At 43.7% G+C, this 22,703-nt stretch overlaps 1 protein-coding gene across 11 annotated transcripts in view; it reads right to left on the reverse strand.

Annotated features, from left to right (window-relative positions):
* The window catches only part of PLCB1 (phospholipase C beta 1), a 1,208,816-nt gene that overhangs the window by 210,031 nt on the left and 976,082 nt on the right, over positions 1 to 22,703 (reverse strand). For all 11 annotated transcript variants that reach the window (XM_033937380.1, XM_033937379.1, XM_033937383.1 and 8 more), the window contains one exon: positions 14,032 to 14,118. In XM_033937380.1, the coding sequence (XP_033793271.1) occupies positions 14,032 to 14,118 (87 nt within the window). The remainder of the gene's footprint in view (positions 1 to 14,031; positions 14,119 to 22,703) is intronic.

Raw genomic sequence — 22,703 nt, forward strand, 5'->3', positions numbered from 1 at the left:
TCATATTCAATGAACTGCGGCACTGTATGATCATGCAAAGCAGCTTATTAACTATGAATTCTGCAAAATTAATTTGCAGAAGAAACAGGTGAATCTGCAACTTTGACACCATTTTCCATGATTAAATTATATATGATAATTTTTTTTTTTTTCTATGGAGCTTATAGACCTATACATAGAGAGAGAAAGAGAGGAAATACTTTTTTACAGAAAGGGTGGTAGATGCATGAAACAGTCTCCCAGAAGAGGTGGTGGAAACAGAGACTGTGTCTGAAATCAAGAGGGCCTGGGATAGGCACGTGGGATCTCTCGGAGAGAGAAAGAGATAATGGTTACTGCGGGTGGTCAAACTAGATGGGCCATTTGGCCTTTATCTGCTGTCATGTTTCTAGAAACAAAGAAAGAGAGAAAGAACGTCATACTGTGTGAATGGGAATATTGTTATGGGTGCATTGTCATTTAATTTATCACAGAAACCCATATAGATGACCACAACCATAAGTAAGAAGACATGTCAAGAGAGACTTTGAAAAGAAACTTGCTGGAGTCAGTTGCTGTGGGATAATCAAGGGGTAAAAGGAGTGCTCCCTACTAGTACCACTATTACTACTTATCTTTTTTCTGCAATGCTACTAGATGTACACAGCACCGTACACTAAACAATCTAATCAAGACAGACAGACAGGATTAGGATTAGGAAGTTATTTAATTCCAAGCGGGCAAATGGAACAAATGCCTCTCCACTCTCATCTCCAATTCCCCCCCACTATCAAACTTTCAGGAAGTTAACTAAAACCTACCTTTTTGACAAATTCCTCTGAATGTTCCGATCTCCTCCCTCCTCCACCTCTGACCTCGACTCCCCCCCAGACTCTTTACCGCCGTAGGTTACACTTCTATTTGTAACACTGCTGTATGTAACTCATAGCAAACATAACTACTCCGAATATATTACCTACCTGCAAAAATTAACTTCTCTGTCAATGTATCGTCTAAAATGTAAATGTAACTTGATCGAAAAAATGCATTGTCTAAAATGTTAATGTAACATTAACGAAATTGTAACTTCGCTGTAATTGTACTGTCTCTTCTTCTGTTAACCGCATAGAACTTCTATGGTAATGCGGTATACAAGAATAAAGTTATTATTATTATTATTAATAGAAATGATTAAAAGAGATATGAATACTAAACAGGTAAATTGGTGGGCTTTTAGTCTAGATTTGAATATGATCAGAGGCGGAGCTTTAGATATCGACTCGGGAAGTCTATTCCAGGTATATAGAGTAGTAAGATAAACAGAAGAGAGTTTGGAGTTGGCAGTGGAGAAGAAGGGTACAGACAAGGGAGACTTACCCAACGAATGAATGTAGGGAAAGAGAAGAGTAGAGATACTGAGGGGCTGCAAAATGAGGGCGCTTGTAAGTATGAGGAGTTTGAACTGTATGCAGAGACAGAGGTGCTACATTGGTTCAATAATAAAGCTTTCTTTTGACTTACACTACACCCTCTCGGTGTCTGTGAGGGTTCCATGTCTGTCCGGCAGCCACACTGTCACAAGTGGGAGACTTGTAAGAAGCATGAGATGTTGAGAATATGAAAAAGGGTTTTGGTAGTGTGTTCACAAAGGAAGGGATGTGTTATGGTGATGTTATAGGGAAAGAAAGAGCACAGTTACTTACCTGTAACAGGTGTTATATGAGGACAGCTGGCACTTGAAAACAGGGTGCAGCAAATACAATTTCACAAAAAGTTGTTGAACCTTTTCTAGAATTTCCACAGAGGTGGCCTTTTAGGTATAAAATTACCTAGACAGAAGTTATTTTCAGAAAGGTTTTCTACATATATAAATCTGATATTAAGGGAGTAGAGGAAGTTATCATCTTTGACGACTATTAAGTTGGGCTATTTTAGCACAGTGTCTCATTGTGTTAAATGTTTATGGTTTATTTTATAAAATAGGCCAAAATAGGGAGTAATATGCTACAAAACACTATGTGTAGGAAAATACTTAAAGGGCCCACTACTTCTTAAAATACCAGCACACCAAAAGAAGCCATCATAGATTTAAACCATTCAACTTCCTAGGGAGTTAAATACTGAAGTTGAATGGTTTAATCTATGATGGCTTCTTTTGGTCTGTTGGTATTTTAAGAAGTAGTGGGCCCTTTAAGTTTTTTCTTCCCCTCCCCCCTGAGTGAATGATGTCATCTGTGAATTCAGTTTAAAGCGAGGCCCCTTCCCTGGCCTGGGTCTGACCTGTTGTCCTTACCTGTTTATGCAGTCTCTAAGAGGTATTATTAAGCTGAGATTTTTGCTTGTTATTTTTCATATATATATTTTGAATGTTTAAGATTTGTTAATTTGAGCCCAGTGAGCAGGGCAGGCAGGAGAAAGTCGGGAGGCAGGCGAACAGGACACAGAATCAGGAACTGAGAGAGGAGAGTAAGAGGGGAACAGAGAAGCAGGGCAGGCAAGAGTGAGGGGCAGCAGCGAGAGATAGCTCCACCCACCCCTCTGACGTCAGCCAGGCACTGATCCGGAGTTCCCCCTTAATAAGGGAGGAGCCAATGGCGCTCAGCTGTTCGGCACGCGCCTTTGCGAAGGGCCTTCAGAAGGGGCGAGTCACTGTACGAGCAGCAGATAGGGAGAACACCAGCAGCAGACAGAGAGGACACCAGCAGCTATGGAAGCAGCAGACAGAAGCAGGAAGATGAGCTACCCAGCTTTCTGCACCGTCTGCCATATGTATGATTACCTCCCCTCTAGGAGGCAGTCTTATGTATGCACTCAATGCAGAGAACTGGAGAGCCTGAAGAAACAAGTTAGACTCATAGATGGCAGAATACTGGAACTAGAAGCTGTTCAAGAAGTGGAGGAGGAGGAGGACAGAGATGCAGAGAACATCTAAACAGACGTTGAGGATGAAGTCCGGAAGCTGGAAAACCATCGAGGAGGCATACATGGAGCCGTGGAAAATCACCAGCAACAGTGGAACTACAGAGATACATCTACAGGGAGTGAGGATCACCCGGAGAACAGCCACAAGGAAAAAATGGGTGACACAGCAGCGAGATCTGGAAGCAGCAGAGCGAACCCACAAGAAGATGAGTCCAGTGCAAGGCAACGCCAGGATGAGGGAAGATGGAAGTACACGGAGGACACGGACCTGCTCCTAGAGAGGCAAGAGAAAATAGAGAGGACAGAAATCATCGTGGGGGACTCCATCATCTGACAAGTCAACAGCCACATAGTAGGAGGAAGACAGGATCAGCTGGTGACCTGCCTACCGGGAGCCAAGTGAGTCGCATTGACAGGATCATCGAAAGCGTGGAAGTGGAAGATATGGCGGTGGTAATCCATGTGGGGTCAAACAACTTGAGCAACAGGAAATACAGCAGGGAAGTACTGAAGGACCAGTTCCGGATGCTAGGGAAGAAGCTGAAGACCAGAACGCAGAAGGTAGTGTTCTCAGAGATCCTGCCGGTACCCAGGGCCGATGAAAAGAGGTAGATGGAGCTGCAAGCAGTCAATGTATGGATTTGACACTGGTGTGAGGAAGAAGGAATATATCTATTCTGGACTTCCAGGATGGTATTTTTAAATGACATCAAAGCTTGATATATATTTCTGACCTTTGCAGCTGCACCTTTATGTTTCTTTTTTACCATTCTCCTCATGTTATCATAGTCTCCTTTTTTAAAGCTAAGTGCTCTTGTATTGAATTTCCTGTGTAAACTTATTCCAGGAATTATATCAGATCTGATCACTGTTATCAAGTGGCCCCCAGATAGATAACTAGATAAAGATGTCATCAGAGTCTTAGGTGCCATGTCAGATTATAGAATCTTCCAGAAAGAAATCAAAATGATGTTATTTAGGAAATATATCCTGCAAAGGTAATCCAATGTTTGTCTAATAATAAGCTTTGAAATGTAATTCCCTGAAAATGTCCAGATACCTCTGATTTATTTATTTGCTTTTATAGCCCATCCTCCCCAGGAGCCCAGAACAGGTTGCAAGATAGGTACACAGAAGTCTTCAAGGTCAACAACACACAAGCTACAGAGAACTTAAGACAAGTATCAGAACACATATGCTATGGAGAAACTAAGAACACATGTGCTATAATGAATTTAAGCGCACACAAACTACAGAATTTTTTGCGCCATAACACGTACTTTTTTCCACCCATTAGTGGGTGGAAATGTCGGTGCATCTTATGCAGCGAAGATAAATTTTTTAAAATTCCCCCCACCCTGTCGTACCTTTTTAAATGTCTCGTTGTTGGGGGTACGCAGGCTGACTGCCGCCCTGTTGCCGCTGCTCTCTGCTCGCTGCTGCTGCTGCACCGCAACTCCAGGAAGGGAAGGGCTAGCGTGCAGCGATTGCATATCGCCGGCCCACAAGCCTTCCCCCAGACTTCAGTTCTGACGTTGGAGAGAAGGGAAAGGCCAGATGATTGGAAGGTTTGGGAAGACAGAGTGCAGATCCTGGCAAGGAGTGTGGGGTTGGGTGCAGAACCTGGCAAGGAGTGAGGGGGGCTGGGTGCAGAGCCTGGTATATATTAGTACACAATTTGGTTTAGAATTTTTTTGTTTTTGGTTTTTTACTCTAAACCTAGGGTGCGTCTTATGGTCAAGTAAATCTTATGGAGCGAAAAATACGGTATATAGGATCAGAAAATGGCATCAGCATGGCTAGTTGATATAGAGTCTCAGGTGCTCTGTGTTACAGATGCACTATGTCTTCGTCGGTTAAAGTTTGAGACCAGAAGCGTGCTGTAGGAGTATGATCACTTACGGGCCATTTCCAGGTAGAGGCAATTTGCAGGAGGGTTACATAGTCTGAATTCAAGTTGGGATTGGAGAGGTCACTAAGGGTGCTTAATTGGAAGTTTCCTCACTATGTAGTCGGGGGTCATGCCATGGAAGCTAACATTAGTTGTTTGAACATGGTGCGCAGGTGTATTGGAAGCCAATGGGCCTGGTTAACATAAGAACATAAGAATTGTCATACTGGGACATACCGAAGGTCCATCAAGCCCAATATCCTGTTTCCAACAGTGGCCAAACCAGGTTCCAAGTACCTAGCTAGATCCCCAGAAACAAAACAGATTCTATTGATTTCCCTAAGCCATCTCAATAATGGCCTGTGGACTTCTATTTTAGGAAATTATCCAAACCTTTTTTAAACCCCACTAAGCTAACTGATTTCACCACATTCCCTGGCAACGAATTCCAGAGTTTAATTGCACACTGTGTGAAGAAATATTTTCTCTGGTTTGTTTTAAATCTACTACTTAGTAGCTTCATCGCATGTCTTCTAGTCCTAGTATTTTTGGAAAAAGAGTGAACAAGTGATTCACATCTACCCTTTCCACTCCACTCATTATTTTATAGACCTCTGTCATATAAAGTGAAAGATGTGATGCTCCCTATTTCTCCTCATATCAGAATGTTAGGAGTACAATTAGATGCACAACTTACGATACAGATGCACATTATGCATATTACTAAAGGAGCTTTGTTTTCAATTAAGATTATCTGGAGTGAGAACAACGATGTCCGTTGCTGATTTCCGGACAGTGATGCAAAGTATTATTGAGACAAAATTGGACTTCTGTAATTCACTGTTGATGGGCATTGCAAAAATTAAAGCGACGCAAGTCGTTCAGAACGCCGCAGCATGAATGATTAAAGGAACGGCCTGGAATAACATATCAGTCCAGTATTGAAACGATTGCATTGGTTGCCGACTGAAATGAGGATTGAGCATAAAGTTTTGATAATTGTGTACCATGTGATCTACAGGGTCGCTCCCTGGTATCTAACTCAAATGTTGAAACATTACATTCCTCCTAGATCCCCGAGATCTCAGTCTGCAATGTGACTATCAATTGAAGCGCTTGGAGAGACATATCATAGGAAGACACAGATATCAGCAATCTCAGTAGTAGGTCCATGTGTGTGGAATGCACTGCCAAGATACCTGAGATTATGTAGGGACAAAATGTCTTTTAAAAAGCAAATAAAAACCTTTTTATTTGTTAAAGCTTTTTTATTAGCTTACTACTATGAAAGCTATTTTAGAGCTTTGTAAGCATATTCTTTTATGGGAAAGGGCTCTTATGATACTGTTTGTGCTATGTTTCTATGTATCTAGATATGTATGTTTTAACGTAACATAAATTTTTATTTATATACCGCAAAAACCTTTCGGTTCTATGCGGTTTACAAAAGGGATGGGCTGACAATTGTCAGTGAGCTACAACAGATAGAACATTGGCATCAATATAAACGTAGTAACATAGTAAATGACAGCAGATAAAAACCTGAACGTTCCATCCAGTCTGCCCATAAGTTATACCCATTAAAAAAACGCATGATTAGATTAACTTTTCTCTTCTTTGATATTTCTGGGCCATGGACTGTTAGGTCTGGTATTGTCCTATCCAACCATCCTGTTGTTTGCAGGATATCTATCGTAAAGTCTGGCCAGTAACATCCTCATGTTCCAAATTAGTGGAGCTCCCATTGATGGCCACTCCAGCCCCTCCTACACCAAATCATCATATATGGGGCACAGACCATGCAGGTCTGTCCAATACCAGCTTTAGTTCTTTAATTTACATCCAGAACTGAACCAACTGGTCAGAGTATCAGCCTCCTACATGCACTTTAGAAAGCTCATAAAAACACATCTTGTCTCTAAATTCAGCAATCCTTCTTAAGATACTTTCGAATGTAGCTTCCATTGTTAACTGCTCTTGCCAAGCTCATGGACACTGGTCATTTCTACCTCTTCTATCAACCCAAATTGCCAAACTATAATTCTTATTGCCACCCTCGTTGCCAAGCTATGTATAGCTCTTTGCAAATCTACACTGCCAACCCCTTATAAATTCCACTGTTACCCTCTTCTACCAAGTTATGTTGTAGCTCACTGACGTTGGTCAGTTTCACCTCTTTTGTAAACCACGTATAACTGAAAGGCTTTTGTGATATATAAATAAAAATGTTATGTTATTTAACCTGTGAAATGCCCTTTTCTGAATTAAGAAAGGGGCTGATTCTGTAAATGGCACCTGTGCTACAGGCACCTAGAAAAGTGGTGCCTGGTATGTGTCAGTCACGGATAGGAGCCACAGAATCATGGATAACAAGGATCCCAGGCACCAGACATGTAGGCCAGGGGTTACAGGCCTACATTTTTGGCACCTAGGGTCTCTGTAGAATCAGTGATGTCACAGTCCAGTGCAGCCCCTAAACACACCCACTTCTGGGCTTTGGCTTCACTAGGTGCCCTGGACTCAGGAGCCTAATTCTTTCTGAAATCCAGTTTTAATTGGATTTTAATGGCACAATTATTGCACCACTTAAAGCCAATTAAAACACTTAAGTTATGCCCCAACAGGCATTATCTAGTCATTTGGTGACACCTAACTTTCGGTGGCTTTTTTGAGAATTCGACCCAAACTTCATAAAATAGTTGAACAACAGAACCATTTCTTGGGATTTGGTTTACTTTCTTTTTGAAAACAAAGCCAGCACAATTTAATATTTGATTCTAAATAATATTTATGATCCTGTGTAAAGTACAAATCCCTAACTGCACCTAAAAACTGAAATAATTTACTCAGACCCCTTTAGTTTTCTAATATTGTAATGTTAATTGTGCACCATTTTAAATTATTTATCTAATTGTGACATGATGGCATAATAACTTGTGAATGATATTTATTTCCTCTTACCATAGAAAGAAGATTGCAACTAGATAAAGCATTGCATTCTTTAGGAATTTTTAAAATAAGGATCTTACACAGTGCAATAAAGCATGGGACTCATGGGGACGTTTTCAAAGCACTAGAATATCAACAGGAAGTGCCTGCCCTTTAGTTGGGCTTGAGCATATGTGATATTTACCACAAAGTAGGAAACATTTTCCAAAAATTGCATGTTAGAGGATGAGTTGTGCAATTTAAAATAGCCTAGAAAGGGAATTCTCTTTTAGTCACCTAGGGGTCCTTTTATTAAGGCACGCTAACCAATTAAACGCATGCTAAAGATTAGAGCGCACTAAATGCTAAGGCGCCCAGAGAACATAATGGATGCCTTCGCATTTAGCCTGCACTAAATCAGTTATAGCGCCTTAATAAAAGGATTCCCTAATTGTATTTCTCAATATACGAATTCATATGGGAAACATTCTGAAGAAGCAGCTCTCATAAATGGTAATACAAGACAATACATTAACATGTATTTTGTAAAACACCTGCCAGGTTCTTTATGTATTGCAAAAGACTGACTAGTTAAGCAACTAGGAAGTTATAACCAAGATGTAAAGTCACAACTAAACTACAACAGCCATTAAAATTTAAAAAATGATACACTATTAAACCAGATCAAATGTTCAAAGATTTTTCAAATAGATATACAGTGGTGCCTCACACAACGAACTTAATTGGTTCCAGGAGCAAGTTTGTTATGTGAAACGTTCGTTATGTGAAACGCGTTTTCCCATAGGAATACATGTAAAAAAAAATAATTCGTTCTGCAGCATAAAATATTCTAAGATGACATAAAAAAAGATAAATTTTTGGTTATTATTTTTATTTAGATACATCTAAAAACATAATTGTTTTTTAAAACAACACACATTTTTTAAATTTAAAGACAGACTAAGTAGAGTCTAATTTTACAGTGAGAGAGGGCAGAGTCTCAGCGGCAAAAACTGGGACTTAACTGTTCATTTTTTTTTTTTTCTACCGTGTTTCCCCGATGATAAGGCAGGGCCATCAAATAAGACAGCCCCCCCTTTTTAGAAAAAAATGTAAAATAAGGCACCCCCCCGCAAATAAGCCACCCACCGATACCTGCGCTTACCCGCATCGGGTGGTACGGTGGGTGACTCCGTGTGGTCCTTGGCACCCCCGACACGATCGGGGCAAGAGGGAGCTCAAGCCCTCTTGCCCCCCCGACTCCCCGACACGATCGGGGCAAGAGGGAGCCCAAGCCCTCTTGCCCCCCGACTCCCCGACACGATCGGGGCAAGAGGGAGCCCAAGCCCTCTTGCCCCCCCGACTCCCCGACACGATCGGGGCAAGAGGGAGCCCAAGCCCTCTTGCCCCCCCCCCCGACTCCCCGACACGATCGGGGCAAGAGGGAGCCCAAGCCCTCTTGCCCCCCCGACTCCCCGACACGATCGGGGCAAGAGGGAGCCCAAGCCCTCTTGCCCCGCCGATTCCCCAACTCCCCGACAATATCGGGCCAGGAGGGAGCCCAAGTCCTCCTGGCCACGGCGACCCCCTAACCCCACCCTGCACTACATTACGGGCAGGAGGGATCCCAGGCCCTCCTGCCCTCGACGCAAACCCCCCCTCCCCCCAACGACCGCCCCCCCCAAGAACCTCCGACCGCCCCCCCAGCCGACCCGCGACCCCCCTGGCCGACCCCCACGACACCCCCAACCCCCTTCCCCGTACCTTTCTGTAGTTGGCCGGACAGACGGGAGCCAAACCCGCCTGTCCGGCAGGCAGCCAACGACGGAATGAGGCCGGATTGGCCCATCCGTCCCAAAGCTCCGCCTACTGGTGGGGCCTAAGGCGCCTGGGCCAATCAGAATAGGCCCGGGAGCCTTAGGTCCCTCCTGGGGGCAGGGCCTGAGGCACATGGTCGGGTTGGGCCCATGTGCCTCAGGCCCCGCCCCCAGGAGGGACCTAAGGCTCCCGGGCCTATTCTGATTGGCCCAGGCGCCTTAGGCCCCACCAGTAGGCGGAGCTTTGGGACGGATGGGCCAATCCGGCCTCATTCCGTCGTTGGCTGCCTGCCGGACAGGCGGGTTTGGCTCCCGTCTGTCCGGCCAACTACAGAAAGGTACGGGGAAGGGGGTTGGGGGTGTCGTGGGGGTCGGCCAGGGGGGTCGCGGGTCGGCTGGGGGGCGGTCGGAGGTTCTTGGGGGGGGGCGGTCGTTGGGGGGAGGGGGGGTTTGCGTCGAGGGCAGGATGGCCTGGGATCCCTCCTGCCCGTAATGTAGTGCAGGGTGGGGTTAGGGGGTCGCCGTGGCCAGGAGGACTTGGGCTCCCTCCTGGCCCGATCGTGTCGGGGAGTCGGGGGGGCAAGAGGGCTTGGGCTCCCTCTTGCCCCGATCGTGTCGGGGAGTCGGGGGGGCAAGAGGGCTTGAGCTCCCTCTTGCCCCGATCGTGTCGGGGAGTCGGGGGGGCAAGAGGGCTTGGGCTCCCTCTTGCCCCGATCGTGTCGGGGAGTCGGGGGGGCAAGAGGGCTTGAGCTCCCTCTTGCCCCGATCGTGTCGGGGGGGCAAGAGGGCTTGGGCTCCCTCTTGCCCCGATCGTGTCGGGGAGTCGGGGAGGCAAGAGGGCTTGAGCTCCCTCTTGCCCCGATCGTGTCGGGGAGTCGGGGGGGCAAGAGGGCTTGGGCTCCCTCTTGCCCCGATCGTGTCGGGGAGTCGGGGGGGCAAGAGGGCTTGGGCTCCCTCTTGCCCCGATCGTGTCGGGGAGTCGGGGGGGGGGCAAGAGGGAGCCAGGCGGAGAGAGGGCAGTTAAGCGCAGTGCCTGCGCGGAAGGATGCAGCTCGGGCGACTTCGTTGTGTGAAACGAAGTTCGTTGTACGAATCAAGACATAAAGTTCGTTGTGCGCAGCGTTCGCTGTGCGAGGCGTCCGTTATGCGAGGCACCACTGTATCTTTAGTTTTCAACAGAATGAGATTTAATTACATTGGAATTGTTTATCTATTGGTAAGCTCTTCCATATTAAAGACGGGTGACTAAAGTGTAGCCTAGTCCCAACAGTATGGCAGTAATATAAAAGTCACGTATAAGCTGCCGGGTAATATGTTGAGCAAAAACGTGTCCCAAGTGACAATGTAGGACTTCAGAACTAATCATTGTCTCAGGCAGTGTATTGTAAACTGTATACCACGGCACACTAGTGTGCCTCCTGAGATTTCAGGTGGGCCGCAAGACGCTGGGGAGGAGAAGAGGTGCCGGCTGACTGCCTACAGGATGTGCCTCTCGCCGCGAGCGGCACATCCTGTAGGCAACCAACCAGCACCAGTGCCTCTCCTTCCCCACACGTCTTCCCTGCCGGCACCCTCAACTGGCGGCTCAGGGCCCGTCTGGAGGACCTTCACACATGCTGATGTGATGATGTCACGCATACACATGACATCATCGGGTTGACATTCACGCACTTCCCGATGCCTCGAGCCGTGGCCACTACGTTTAGCGTGCTGCAGCTCAACAAAGTTTGCCAGACACTGGTCTAAGGAGAGGATGGGGCAGCAGGAGGCTTTGGGAGGGAACAACAACACTTCTTACTTCCCACTGAAAAGGCTGCTCTCTTTATATCAGCTAGAAAGTCCTAAGGAGAGCTTCATTCGAGTATTGTTTAGAAAGGTGAATATTCTTCAGACATGGGGATAGGATCTTTGCCTTGGCAGCAGTGTTCACCAACAACATATCTGATGTGAAATGTTTGCATTTTTTACAGTGGTTTGGGTGGGGGAGGGAGTCTCACGAGTCATTGAAACACCCAAACTTCCTACTAGTATGCTCAAAAAGTTCAGCAAGTAGTTTTTGTGTTTTTCTATTAATAGGGATGGTGGAATTTACAGATTCACATTTTGTATTGTTCCTCAACTCTCTCCTGATGAATTGCTGAGCTTTTGCCAGCAAACTTAACAGGGCTTTGGTATGGATTATTTTCAAATGGCACAGCAGGGATTGTGATCCCTTCGGTCTGTTCTCATGGTTATTACTATTCCCATCCAAAGAACTCGATTCCACACAATGAGTCCCTGGAGCCTCTAAAAATGAAACCCCCTTACCTCTACAGGGTTGATTTCTAATGAAAAAGGAAATACATAAATACTCGATGAAGTTACAGGGAAATACTTTTAAAACCAATAAGAGGAAATTTTTTTCACTCAGAACATAGTTAAGCTCTGGAACGCATTGCCAGAGGTTGTGGTAAGAGTGGATAGCGTAGCTAGTTTTAAGAAAGGTTTGGACAAGTTCCTGGAGGAAAAGTCCATAGTTTGTCATTGACAAAGACAGGGAAGAAGCCACTGCTTGTCCTGGATTGGTAGTAGGGAATATTGCTACTTCTTGGGTTTTGGCCAGGTACTAGTGACCTAGATTGTCCACCGTGAGAGTGGGCTACTGGGCTTGATGGACCATTGGTCTGACCCAGTAAAGCTATTCTTATGTTCTACAAAGAAACACAAGCCACTATAAGGGCTCCTTTTACGAAGCCGCGTTAGCAGCTTTATTGCACACACCTTTTTAGCGCGCTCTAACCCCGTGCTAGCCGAAAAACTACTGCCTGCTCAAGAGGAGGCGATAGCGGCCAGCATGGCCGGCAAATTAGTGCACGCAGTTACGCGTGTTAAACTGCTTCGTAAAAGGAGCCCTAAATCTCATCTCCATTCTCACAGAGAAAAAGGGAAGGAATGGAAAACTGTTAAGAGAACAGAGAACGAGGAAGGTAATTTCTAGAACCCAGGTGAGCAACTGAAACATTTGACAGCCATTTTACAGAATTGAGTTTGGCAACTGATTTCAAATCACATTTAAATTGGAAAACAAATTGTCTTCAGCTATGTAAGAATTCATTTAAAACTGGGTTGAAACAGGGTTGAAAAATGTTAAGAGGAAGAAGTGGCCTTAGTATCCTGAGGTTGTGGGTTCAAATCTCGCACTGCTCTGTGTGACCCTCGCCAAGCCACTCAATCCTCCATTGCCCCAGGTACATTAGATAAATTGTGAGCTCACCAAAACGAATAGGGAAAATGCTTGAATACTTGATTTTAAACCATTTAGATAACCTTGATAGACAGTATATAAATACCTAATAAACCCCCTTTTACTAAGGGCTCCTTAGCGTGTTTTAGCGTGTGCTTAGCGCATGCAGAATTACCGCACACGCTAGACGCTAACGCCAGCATTGAGCTGGCGTTAATTCTAGCTGTGTAGCGCAGGTTTAGCGCGCACTAAAATTCTGCATGCGCTAAAAACGCTATCGCAGCTTAGTAAAAGGAGCCTTAAGCTGCAGTAGTGGTTTCAAGTTCAAGTTCAATTTATTTAATATACCCGCAAATATAAAACCAGTAGGCAAACCTAAGCGGTTTACAAGTAAAAATTAAAAATTTATGAGCATCAGAGCATTTAGCGCTCCACGCCACGGTAGAAACCTCTATCGTGATTTAGGGCTCCTTTTATCACGCCGCGCTAGCGGTTTAACGCGCGCAATAGCGCACGCTAAACTGCCGGCCGCGCTAGCTGCTACCGCCTCCTCTTGAGAAGGCGATAGGTTATGGCCAGCGCAGGGGTTAAAGCGTGCTGAAAAGTCACGCATGTTAACCCTGCTAGCGCGGCTTGATAAAAGGAGCCCTTAGTAAAAGAGGCCAAAATAAAATAAAAATATCGCCATAGCACACAATACCGTGGTAATAAATAGAAATAAAACAAAGAAAAAAAATATATAGCTTAATACATTTTTGACTAGCCTTCGAGGGAAATACAATACCTTCTTTCTGACTGTTTTATTGTATTTCTCTTTAAGGCATTTAATTAAGGTCAATTTTCTGGCCTAATTGGAGCTGATTTTCTTTTAGCAAAAGAACACATTTGAGATCAAACGACCTTCTACAACTGATGCTTTCTCACAGTATGGTATTGTTTAAATTAGAAACACAGAAATAGGGGGTTTCCTGTTCTTTTTCTGTGTGTGTGTGTGACATTTGCAGTTCATAATAAACCACAGTGAAGTGAGGAATGCCCTCTGCTGTCTAGGAACATCCTTTACATACCAATTGCCTAAACCCTTTTCGTTACCCACTGCAAATTGTCATCATCAAGAAGCTATTGCAATTACATTCATTGCTAGCTGGAATCTGGAATGATTGTTACTACATACCAACTGTGCTAAAAACACCGATTATGATCATAAAACAGCTGTTTACAGAACACTGCAAAATATACCTCAATGTTAAAAAAGAAAAAACAAACATTACCTTAGGCTTTTCATCTAGTATCTGCTGGCGAATCTCCTTATGTGTCTCTACGAGTTTTTCTTGCCTTTTACTTTGAGCATCTTCTAACTAAAATAAATAAAATATGAATAAAACTCTATGTAAAACAGAAGCATAGCATGCTGAAAAATGAAACACCAGAACAGGGCAATTTTTTTTTTTTTTTTTTTTTGCTTCTTACATCTTTGCATTGAACCTATATTATTAAAAAATAGAACAAAGAACATGGACTAACATTTACAATAACAGTATAGAATTTCACCTTGAAACTATTATTTTAAAAACAGCTCCTCTGGGCATTTTTTTTAAGGAGATGTCCAATTAAAGCCCCTTTTAAGGCACCTAGGCCTTGATGCTATAAAAGACACCTATAGTTAGACACCTAGATCGACACACCTAGCTGATCTAAGTGCCTAACTTAGGGCTAAATTCTCCAAGCCCACCGATCAACTTCCGACCACTTAGCGACCTCTTTATGACCCAATTTCTCTCTGACCCGATTCACTAACATCTGTCCTGATCATCCTCCGATCCGTGCATGCAAATGAGGGGGTACGGCATTCAAATGTAGGCAGGAAGCAATTCACTAAAATAAAAAAGCAACACCGACTGGGCTGGCCTATCCAAAAATAAGCGACTGATGAGGACCAGTTGCTGAGGTCCTTTCCGACTGTCCTCCCTTCTGTCGCCCTGCTCTCTGCCTTGCTTCTCTTATGAATGAGGCAAGAGAGTTCAGTAGAGACAGGGGTGGGCAACTCCGGTCCTCGAGGGCCGGAATCCAGTCAGGTTTTCAGGATTTCCCCAATGAATATGCATTGAAAGCAGTGCATACAAATAGATCTCATGTATATTCATTGGGGAAAATCCGACTGGATTCCAGCCCTCGAGGACCGGAGTTGCCCACCTCTGCTCTAGCCAGTATATCTGTCTCTACCGATCTCTCTTGCTCATTCATAATTCCTAATGTTAAACACTGTATGAAGTCTTTTGTTAGCCACACTAAATCCTTGTTGAAAAATTGTGGGATATAAGACTTGTATGGTATGGTATGTTTATGTTTTATGTTTATGTTTATTTATTAATTTGATGAATTGCCTATCTATAATTTACTAAGCGAGTTACAATAAGTTATATAAACATACTAAAAAAGCATACAAATAATATTATATTAAAAAAAGGTAAAAAACAGACTCATAAACAAACAAAACAATAACACGAAAGGATAAAAGGGGAAAAGTTACATAGTAAATGTTTTGGAAAAAAAGAAAAGAGAACATTCAAGGAAAAGACATAAGGAAGGATGACTTGGCTACACTATTTAAATTTATTTATTTTTAAAAAATTTATATACCACCTAAAGTCTAGTCAGTTTACAAAACAACATACAAAATAAAAAATAACAATACAACATGTATTCAAACTCTCCTACAATCCTCCACTACGAACATACTTATTTTATTGTCCTATAACTAAGGGCTCCTTTTACGAAGCCGCGTTAGCGATTTAATACACGTAATAGTGCATGCTAATTTGCCGGCCACGCAAGCCACCACGCCTCCTCTTGAGCAGGAGGCAGTTTTTCGGCTAGCGCGGGGGTTAGCATGCGCTAAAAAGGTGCGTGCGATAAAGCCGCTAATGTGGCTTCGTAAAAGGAGCCCTAAATCTTCATGAGTTTTTAAAAGTATCACAGAAATACTTACTGTATTTTTGTTCATATAAAATACATTGACAAACACAGTAACTGTCTTCAAAAGTTTCTTAAAACTATCCCTAGATTTACATAATCATAACTGACCTGTCAATGAGTTCCAAAATTTCACCCCGACTATTGAAAACATAGAATTTCCGACCCTGATATCACATTTCTCTCTTTCTTCAATGATAATCTCATACCCTGTGCAGATCTTAATTCCCTTCTTGGACAATACAACTACAACAAATCTCGAAAACATCCAGGGGCTGTATGATATAAAACTGGATCGAGAGCACTGTATACTGGACTCTCTGTTGTACAGGAAGCACCCACAATCAATCCTGCAGCAGAATTAATCAAAACTTGCAATGCCCTACTTTTCGTTTTCACCACGCCCAATAATCTAACCTTCCTAATATTAATGCTTGCATCACCGTACAAAAATCATAAGGCATTAATATTGGCACTGACATGGCATAAGAGGGCAACATAAACATGGGCATGCCAGTGCCAACTTAAGTGGCAAGATTCCAATACAGAATTGGCTCTAAGACCCCAATTTTATAAAAGATACCTAAAGTTAGCTGATCTAGAAACATAACTTAATTATTCAATTAGGCTTAATCAGCACTGTTAATTGAAAATTGCAACTACTGTATTTTTCGCTCCATAAGACGCACTTTTTCCCCATAAAAAGTGGGTGGAAATAAAGGTGCTTCTTATGCAGCGAATACCGCGCCCCTCCCCAGGACTTTTATGCAATCCTGGGGTCCAGCGCTCCATCGGCAGCCTCCCCTGCTGGATGGCCGCCTGAGTCCCCATCTGCCACTGCAGTGAGAGGCAGGTGCGAGCCCTGAACGCGCCTGCCTGGTCCTGTGCCGCCACCCGAATGGTGTTGTCAGCTGGGTCCAGTGCTGCATCGGCAGGCTCCCCCATCTGCCGCGGAAGTGAAAGGCAGGCGTGAGCCCCGAGCGCGCCTACCTGGTCCTGTGCCGGCGCCCGAATGGTGCCGTTGGTTCTTGCGAGATTTGTGGGAGCTGACGGCACCATTCGAGCAGCGGTGCAGGACCAGGCAGGCATGCTCGGGGCTTGTGCTTGCCTTTCACTTCCGCTGCAGATGGGGGAGTCTGCTGATGCAGTGCTGGACATTTGGGCAGCGGCATGGGACCAGGCAGGCGTACTCGGGGCTCGCGCCTGCCTCTCACTGCCATGACAGATGGGGACTCATGCGGCTGTCCAGCAAGGGAGGTTGCCGATGCAGCGCTGGACCCCAGGATTGCATAAAGGTACTTGGGAGGGGGGTTCCTGCGGAAAGGTACCAGGGGGGAGGGAGGGAGAAGGGGAGTCCGGGGGGGGGGGGGTGTCCTGTAGAAAGATACCAGGGAATGTGGCCCTCCTGCTAGAATTATAGTAAATTAATCACTAACTTAAATTTACAACAAATGTATAGCTGAGGCAAGAGGCCTTTTGCTGGACATGTGAATTGCTTAAAAAAAAAAAAAATTAAGAAGAGTTAATAAAAATGTAAAGGTATTAGAGATGTGCATTTTCCAAAGCTGAGCAGGAAACAGAAAGACTTCCCTGTCTGCCTTGTGCCCTGTCCCTACCTGCCTGCCAGCTACTAGGCACTGCCCTGCGCCCTGTCCTCGCCTGCCCTGTGCCCTATTCCGGTCTACCACTAGACCACAAGAGGGGGGACAGGGTACAGAGCCTAGCAGGAAGAATTTGGTTCAGAATTTTTTTTTTCTTGTTTTCATCCTCTAAATCTAGGGTGCGTTTTATGGTCAGGTGCTTCTTATGGAGCGAAAAATACGGTACGTAGCAATTACAATTTGGTAGGCACCTACAGCTTCCAGGTAGATGCCTAGATTGTGATGCCTACCAGAAAGTAGGCATGATTAGGGGGCATAACATAGGCAGATCTTGGGCTTGTTTTGCTTATCAGCACTTAAATTGGACTTTGGCATTGGTATTTAAGCCCCCCACCAAAAAAAAACAAAAACCCTGGCATAAATATGGAGGCACCTAAGGTTTTGACACCTACTGGAGCCTAATTCCAATTTAGGCATCACTAGATGCGAATCTATAAATGGTGCATAACTCAAGATTGAAAGCCACTATGCGCTGCATTGTTCGGTGCCTATGCTTTAGGTGCCATTTATAGAATCAAGGCCTATGTGCACTGCACTGGGGATCCAAAATTGAAGCGTCAATTTATAGAATTACCAACTTTGTGGGCAGGATTTTGTAAAAAAAATAAAATAAAAATAGACAACTACCCTTTGGCAAGGCTACACTCTAGCTACATTTCTTGTGACAATTTGTTATGGCAAACTTTCCTGGGAATGCTGTCATGGGAAATCCCATAAGTTAGCACATCATCTTATAAAATAATCCTATGACCTGCACAGACACCACAGGGCTGGATTCTATAAACCCCACACAAGCATGAGCACTGGAAAAGATCAGTACTAAGCGCGATTCTAAGGGAGCATGCCCTTGACAGAACTGCACTTAGGCCCAAATTCTACATATAAACGCCTGAAATTAGGTGCCCAGATTAGAATGCCCAGCTGATCTAGGCGCTTGACTTATTTAAAAAAAGCTTAATTGGTGCCGCTAATGAGCTCATAATTAGCAAAAATTAAAATTGATTGGGTGGTAGGCACCAAATTCGGTAGGCGCCTAATCCAAGACGCCCACCAGAAAGTGGGCATAGTTAGGGATGGATCTTGGGCATGCTTTGCGTAAAGGCACCTAAATATGGAAATAAATAAGGAGCCAAGACACCAAAAAAGGGAGCCCAAGGCGGCCTCGATGACGAGACAATCAAGGCACAATGAAGGAGTCATGAGGATGAAATGTCAAGAATTCAGCTACAGGTGTACAGTTCAAAGTTCACTTTATTGGTAGTAGCACTGTGAGGTTTTGATGCCTACCGACAGCTAAGTCCAATTTAGGCACCACTAGGCACGAGTCTATAAACAGTGCATAACTCATGATTGACATGCGCCACGCACCGTGATCCTCGGCGCCTATTTTTAGGTGCTGTTTATAGAATCAGGGCCTTAGTACAGATTTCCGCGCCCGACCTTTAAGTACCAGACTTACACCTTCTGAAACCTGGTGTAAATGCTGGCGCTCGAGTTTGGCGTGCTGAACCAGTATTCGATAACTATGAACTTAACGTTATGGAATACCTCTAATGGGCTCGTGTCCCTCCCATAGCCACACCCCTTTCAAATTATATCCTATGGGAGTTAAGCGCCTTGCCTTATAGAAAAATGCACAGTCAGATGTGTACAAATTTTACTGGATGTCAATTAACATCATAATTGGTTGCTAGCACCCATTTATTATCTTGGGAGTGAAATTTGGGAATGCAAATCTGGACGCCATCTATAGAATTTGAAGGCATGTGCCTGCATAAGAAATTTGGGTCATACTAGGTGAAAAAAACCCCCCACTTTTACTATATTTTACTGCAGCTTTAAATCAGCTTTGATGAAGAACATTTTAACAGCTGAAAAACACATTACAAGCACCGGTGATAATTAACAATTCTGAGATACAACTGCTTTGCAAGCAGTCATTTATCAAATTGCTCTATTACAAAAAGAAAATGCATATTAAAGACTTCTTTTGCATATATTTAATGAACTTCTAAGGAGTCCTATTGAGAACCGCCCGGATGCTATATTATCCTAAATTTTATAATTTGCAAACAGCAGCACAAAGAGGCATAATAAAATGAAAACTGTAAAATCACTCCTTTATGTCTTCTGGAGGTGGCAGTTCCAAGATTAGTAGAAAAGGGAATCTGAAAGTTACTGATATTTCTCCCCAGCTGTAGACTATTTATTTATTTATTTATTTAAAAAAAATTATATACTGTCTACAACTAGGCAGAGTATAAACATAAAAATGGAGGAGTAATCATCGCAAAGCAAAATCTTAAAAAAAACCATTCTTAAAATAACCCACTGTGCCAATGAAAATCTTGAACATTTCACAAAAATGCTGTATGAAACAATTGTATTTTCAATCATTTTTAAAAATCTTAACCGATCAGAGCAATGCGTTCCAGAGCTTAATATCTGCAATACAAAAAGCAACGGCTCTGGTTTCATAAGAACAGCCTTACTGGGTCAGATCAATGGTCCATCAAGCCCAGTAGCCCATTCTCACGGTGGCCAATCCAGGTCATTAGTACCTGGCCAAAACCCAAGGAGTATCAATATTCCATACTACCGAACCAGGGCAAGCAGTGGCTTCCCCCCATCTTTGTCAATAACAGACTATGGATTTTTCCTCCAGTAACTTGTCCAAACCTTTCATAAAGCTAGCTACGCTATCCCCATATCTATCTTGCATTATCAGTTCCAGCAACTTTTGATTTTCAGATCTCAGAGACTAATAGCAATGCTATACAAACTGAAGGGAAAAATAATTGATCTACACACATTACGTGTCTGGGCTCCACACAAACCAATAGCTAGAATTACTAAAACACACTATTGCTAGAGACAGCATTGGTGAGACAATGGTCCCTGGTTGTAGTAACCTTCCTCTGCTACTGCACAAGACTGTACCTGATCCAAAATTGCACTGATGACTCTTAGCTATAGCTATATTCAGTGGCGTAGCGAGGGTGAGAGGAGCCTGGGGTGGTGGCACCTCCCCCCTGCCCTCTTCTCTGCCCCCCCCCCTCCATACTCTCCTTTCCCCCCTCCTGTCGCACGCGCCGCTTCCCTTCCCCCGTACATCTGTAACATTCCTGGTGCAAGCAGCAATCCCCAAGCTGGTGTCGTGCCAGCGTCGGGTCTTTTTCTGATGTCACTTCCTAGGCGTTGGCCCAGGAAGTGACGTCAGATGAAGAGCCGACGCTGGTGCGACAGCAGCTTGGGGGTTGCTGCTCACACCAGGAACGTTACAGTGTTACGAGGGAAGGGAAGCGGTGTGCAAGTGCGGCAGTGAGAGGGGTGGGAAAGGAGCGGGGGGTGGGGACAGTGAGGAGGATGGGTGCCTGTACCCTCACCAAGACGGTACCCGGGGCAGACCATCCCCCCTCTCAAACAACACCACTGCTTCTATTCCTGTATTAGGCAGTTAACCCTAACCCTTTCTTCTTTCCCTTACATCTTTATTTTTAGATGTATGAATGTACTTGTTCTTTTTTTAAATTTGAGTTCCTTTCCATTGATTTTATGTTGAATGTGTATATTGTCCACTACTTTGAAATTCCTTAAGATAAGGCAGTATATCAAGTTTTAAATAAACAAAAACATAACATGGATTCTTAACATGCTGTCTGCCTTTTTAGTGCAGGAGACCATAGCATGGGCCTGAAGTATAGTTTACTGCATGATAAAACCTATATTACAGTCAAGTGAAAAACTTAGGACACCCCTTGAAATATTCAGTTCTTTCTTAAGAAATGTTCATATATCGATGTCAAATCTTTTTTTTTTTTAATTTATCTCTGGGAAAGAAAGTGATGTAATTGCAGCTAAATAACAAAACATATATTTTGGGTCATTGTCATATTGCAGGGTCCAGTTCCACTTCAGCTTTAATTTTCTTACGGATGGTCTCACATGTTCCTCAAGCATCCTCTGATACAGGGTAGAATTCATGGTGGATTCTATGATGTGAGCTGGCCAGGTCCTGCTGCAGCAAAGCATCCCCAAACCATAACACTTCCATCTCCATGCTTCACAGTTGGTATGAGGTTCTTTTCCTGGAATGCTGTATTTGGTGTACACCAAACATGTTCTCTTTTCTGGTGTCCAAATAATTCAATTTTAGACTCATCTGTCCATAGAACACTATTCCAGAAGTCCTCGTGTTTGTCTACATTATTTCTGGTAAACTTCAGTTTGGCCTTGATGTTTCTCTTAGAGATCAAATGTCTCCTCCTTGCACACCTCCCATGCAAGTTAAATTTGTGCAGTCTCTTTCTGATGGTAAAGGCATGCACTTTCACATCAACAGTAGCAAGAGCCTGCTGTAGGTCCCGTGATGACATTTTAGAGGTTTTGGAGACTTCTTTTAGCATCTTGCAGTCTGTTCTGGGGGTCAACTTGCTTGGACGGCCAGACTTGGACATGTTGGCAGTTGTTTGGAAAGTCCTCCACTTGTACACTATTTTATGGACCGTGGAATGGCTAATGTCAAATTCTTTAGAGATCTTTTTAAAGACTTATAAGCTGCTATAATTTTATTTCTGAAGGCCTCAGACAGTTCTTTTGCTCTCACCATGGTATTCACTCTCACCGCAACAGTCATGAGCACAGCAGACTAAATGTCTGAGGTTTAAGTAGGGCAAACCTCCTTCAAAATGCTGAGTAACGATGTTCTAATCATGTGCACCTGATGTGATACACCCGTGTATGATTTGAGCCACTTTAAGTGGGAGGATATGTGGGGGTGTCCTCATTTATTCCTCAGTTAGAATACACATTTTTGTTTCATAAGTAAATCGAGAAAAATTTTTGTTGTTTACCTACAATTACATCACTTTCTTTTCCAGAGATAAATAATAATAAAAAAGATTTGACATCGATATGTGAACATTTCTTAAGAAAGAACTGAATATGTCATGGGATGTCCTAATTTTTTCTCATGATTGTAGTTGTTTAGCACAGCTTAGTAAAAGGATTCTTAAGTTTTGCACTTTTGAGGTAACTTTCAATGGCAGAGAATTAAGGCTTTCTGTGATGTTAGACCCAGTCCATAAGGTCCATCCAGTCTGCCCAGTTTCAGTCCTGAGGTAAAATCTGGCTTTCTATTAACTTATGTGCCGCTTATCCCATGCTTTATTGAATCCCAACAAACATGTAAGTTTAAAAACACTTAGTTCCTCTTCTATTAAACTGCGCTAGCAGTTTCTAGCACGGGGAGCCGCGCTAAATGGCCCACGCTGCTCCCAACGCTCATAGAGTTCCTATGAGCGTCGGAA

Source organism: Geotrypetes seraphini, chromosome 3 (assembly GCF_902459505.1).
Source record: "Geotrypetes seraphini chromosome 3, aGeoSer1.1, whole genome shotgun sequence".
NCBI classification, from domain to species: Eukaryota; Metazoa; Chordata; class Amphibia; order Gymnophiona; family Dermophiidae; genus Geotrypetes; species Geotrypetes seraphini.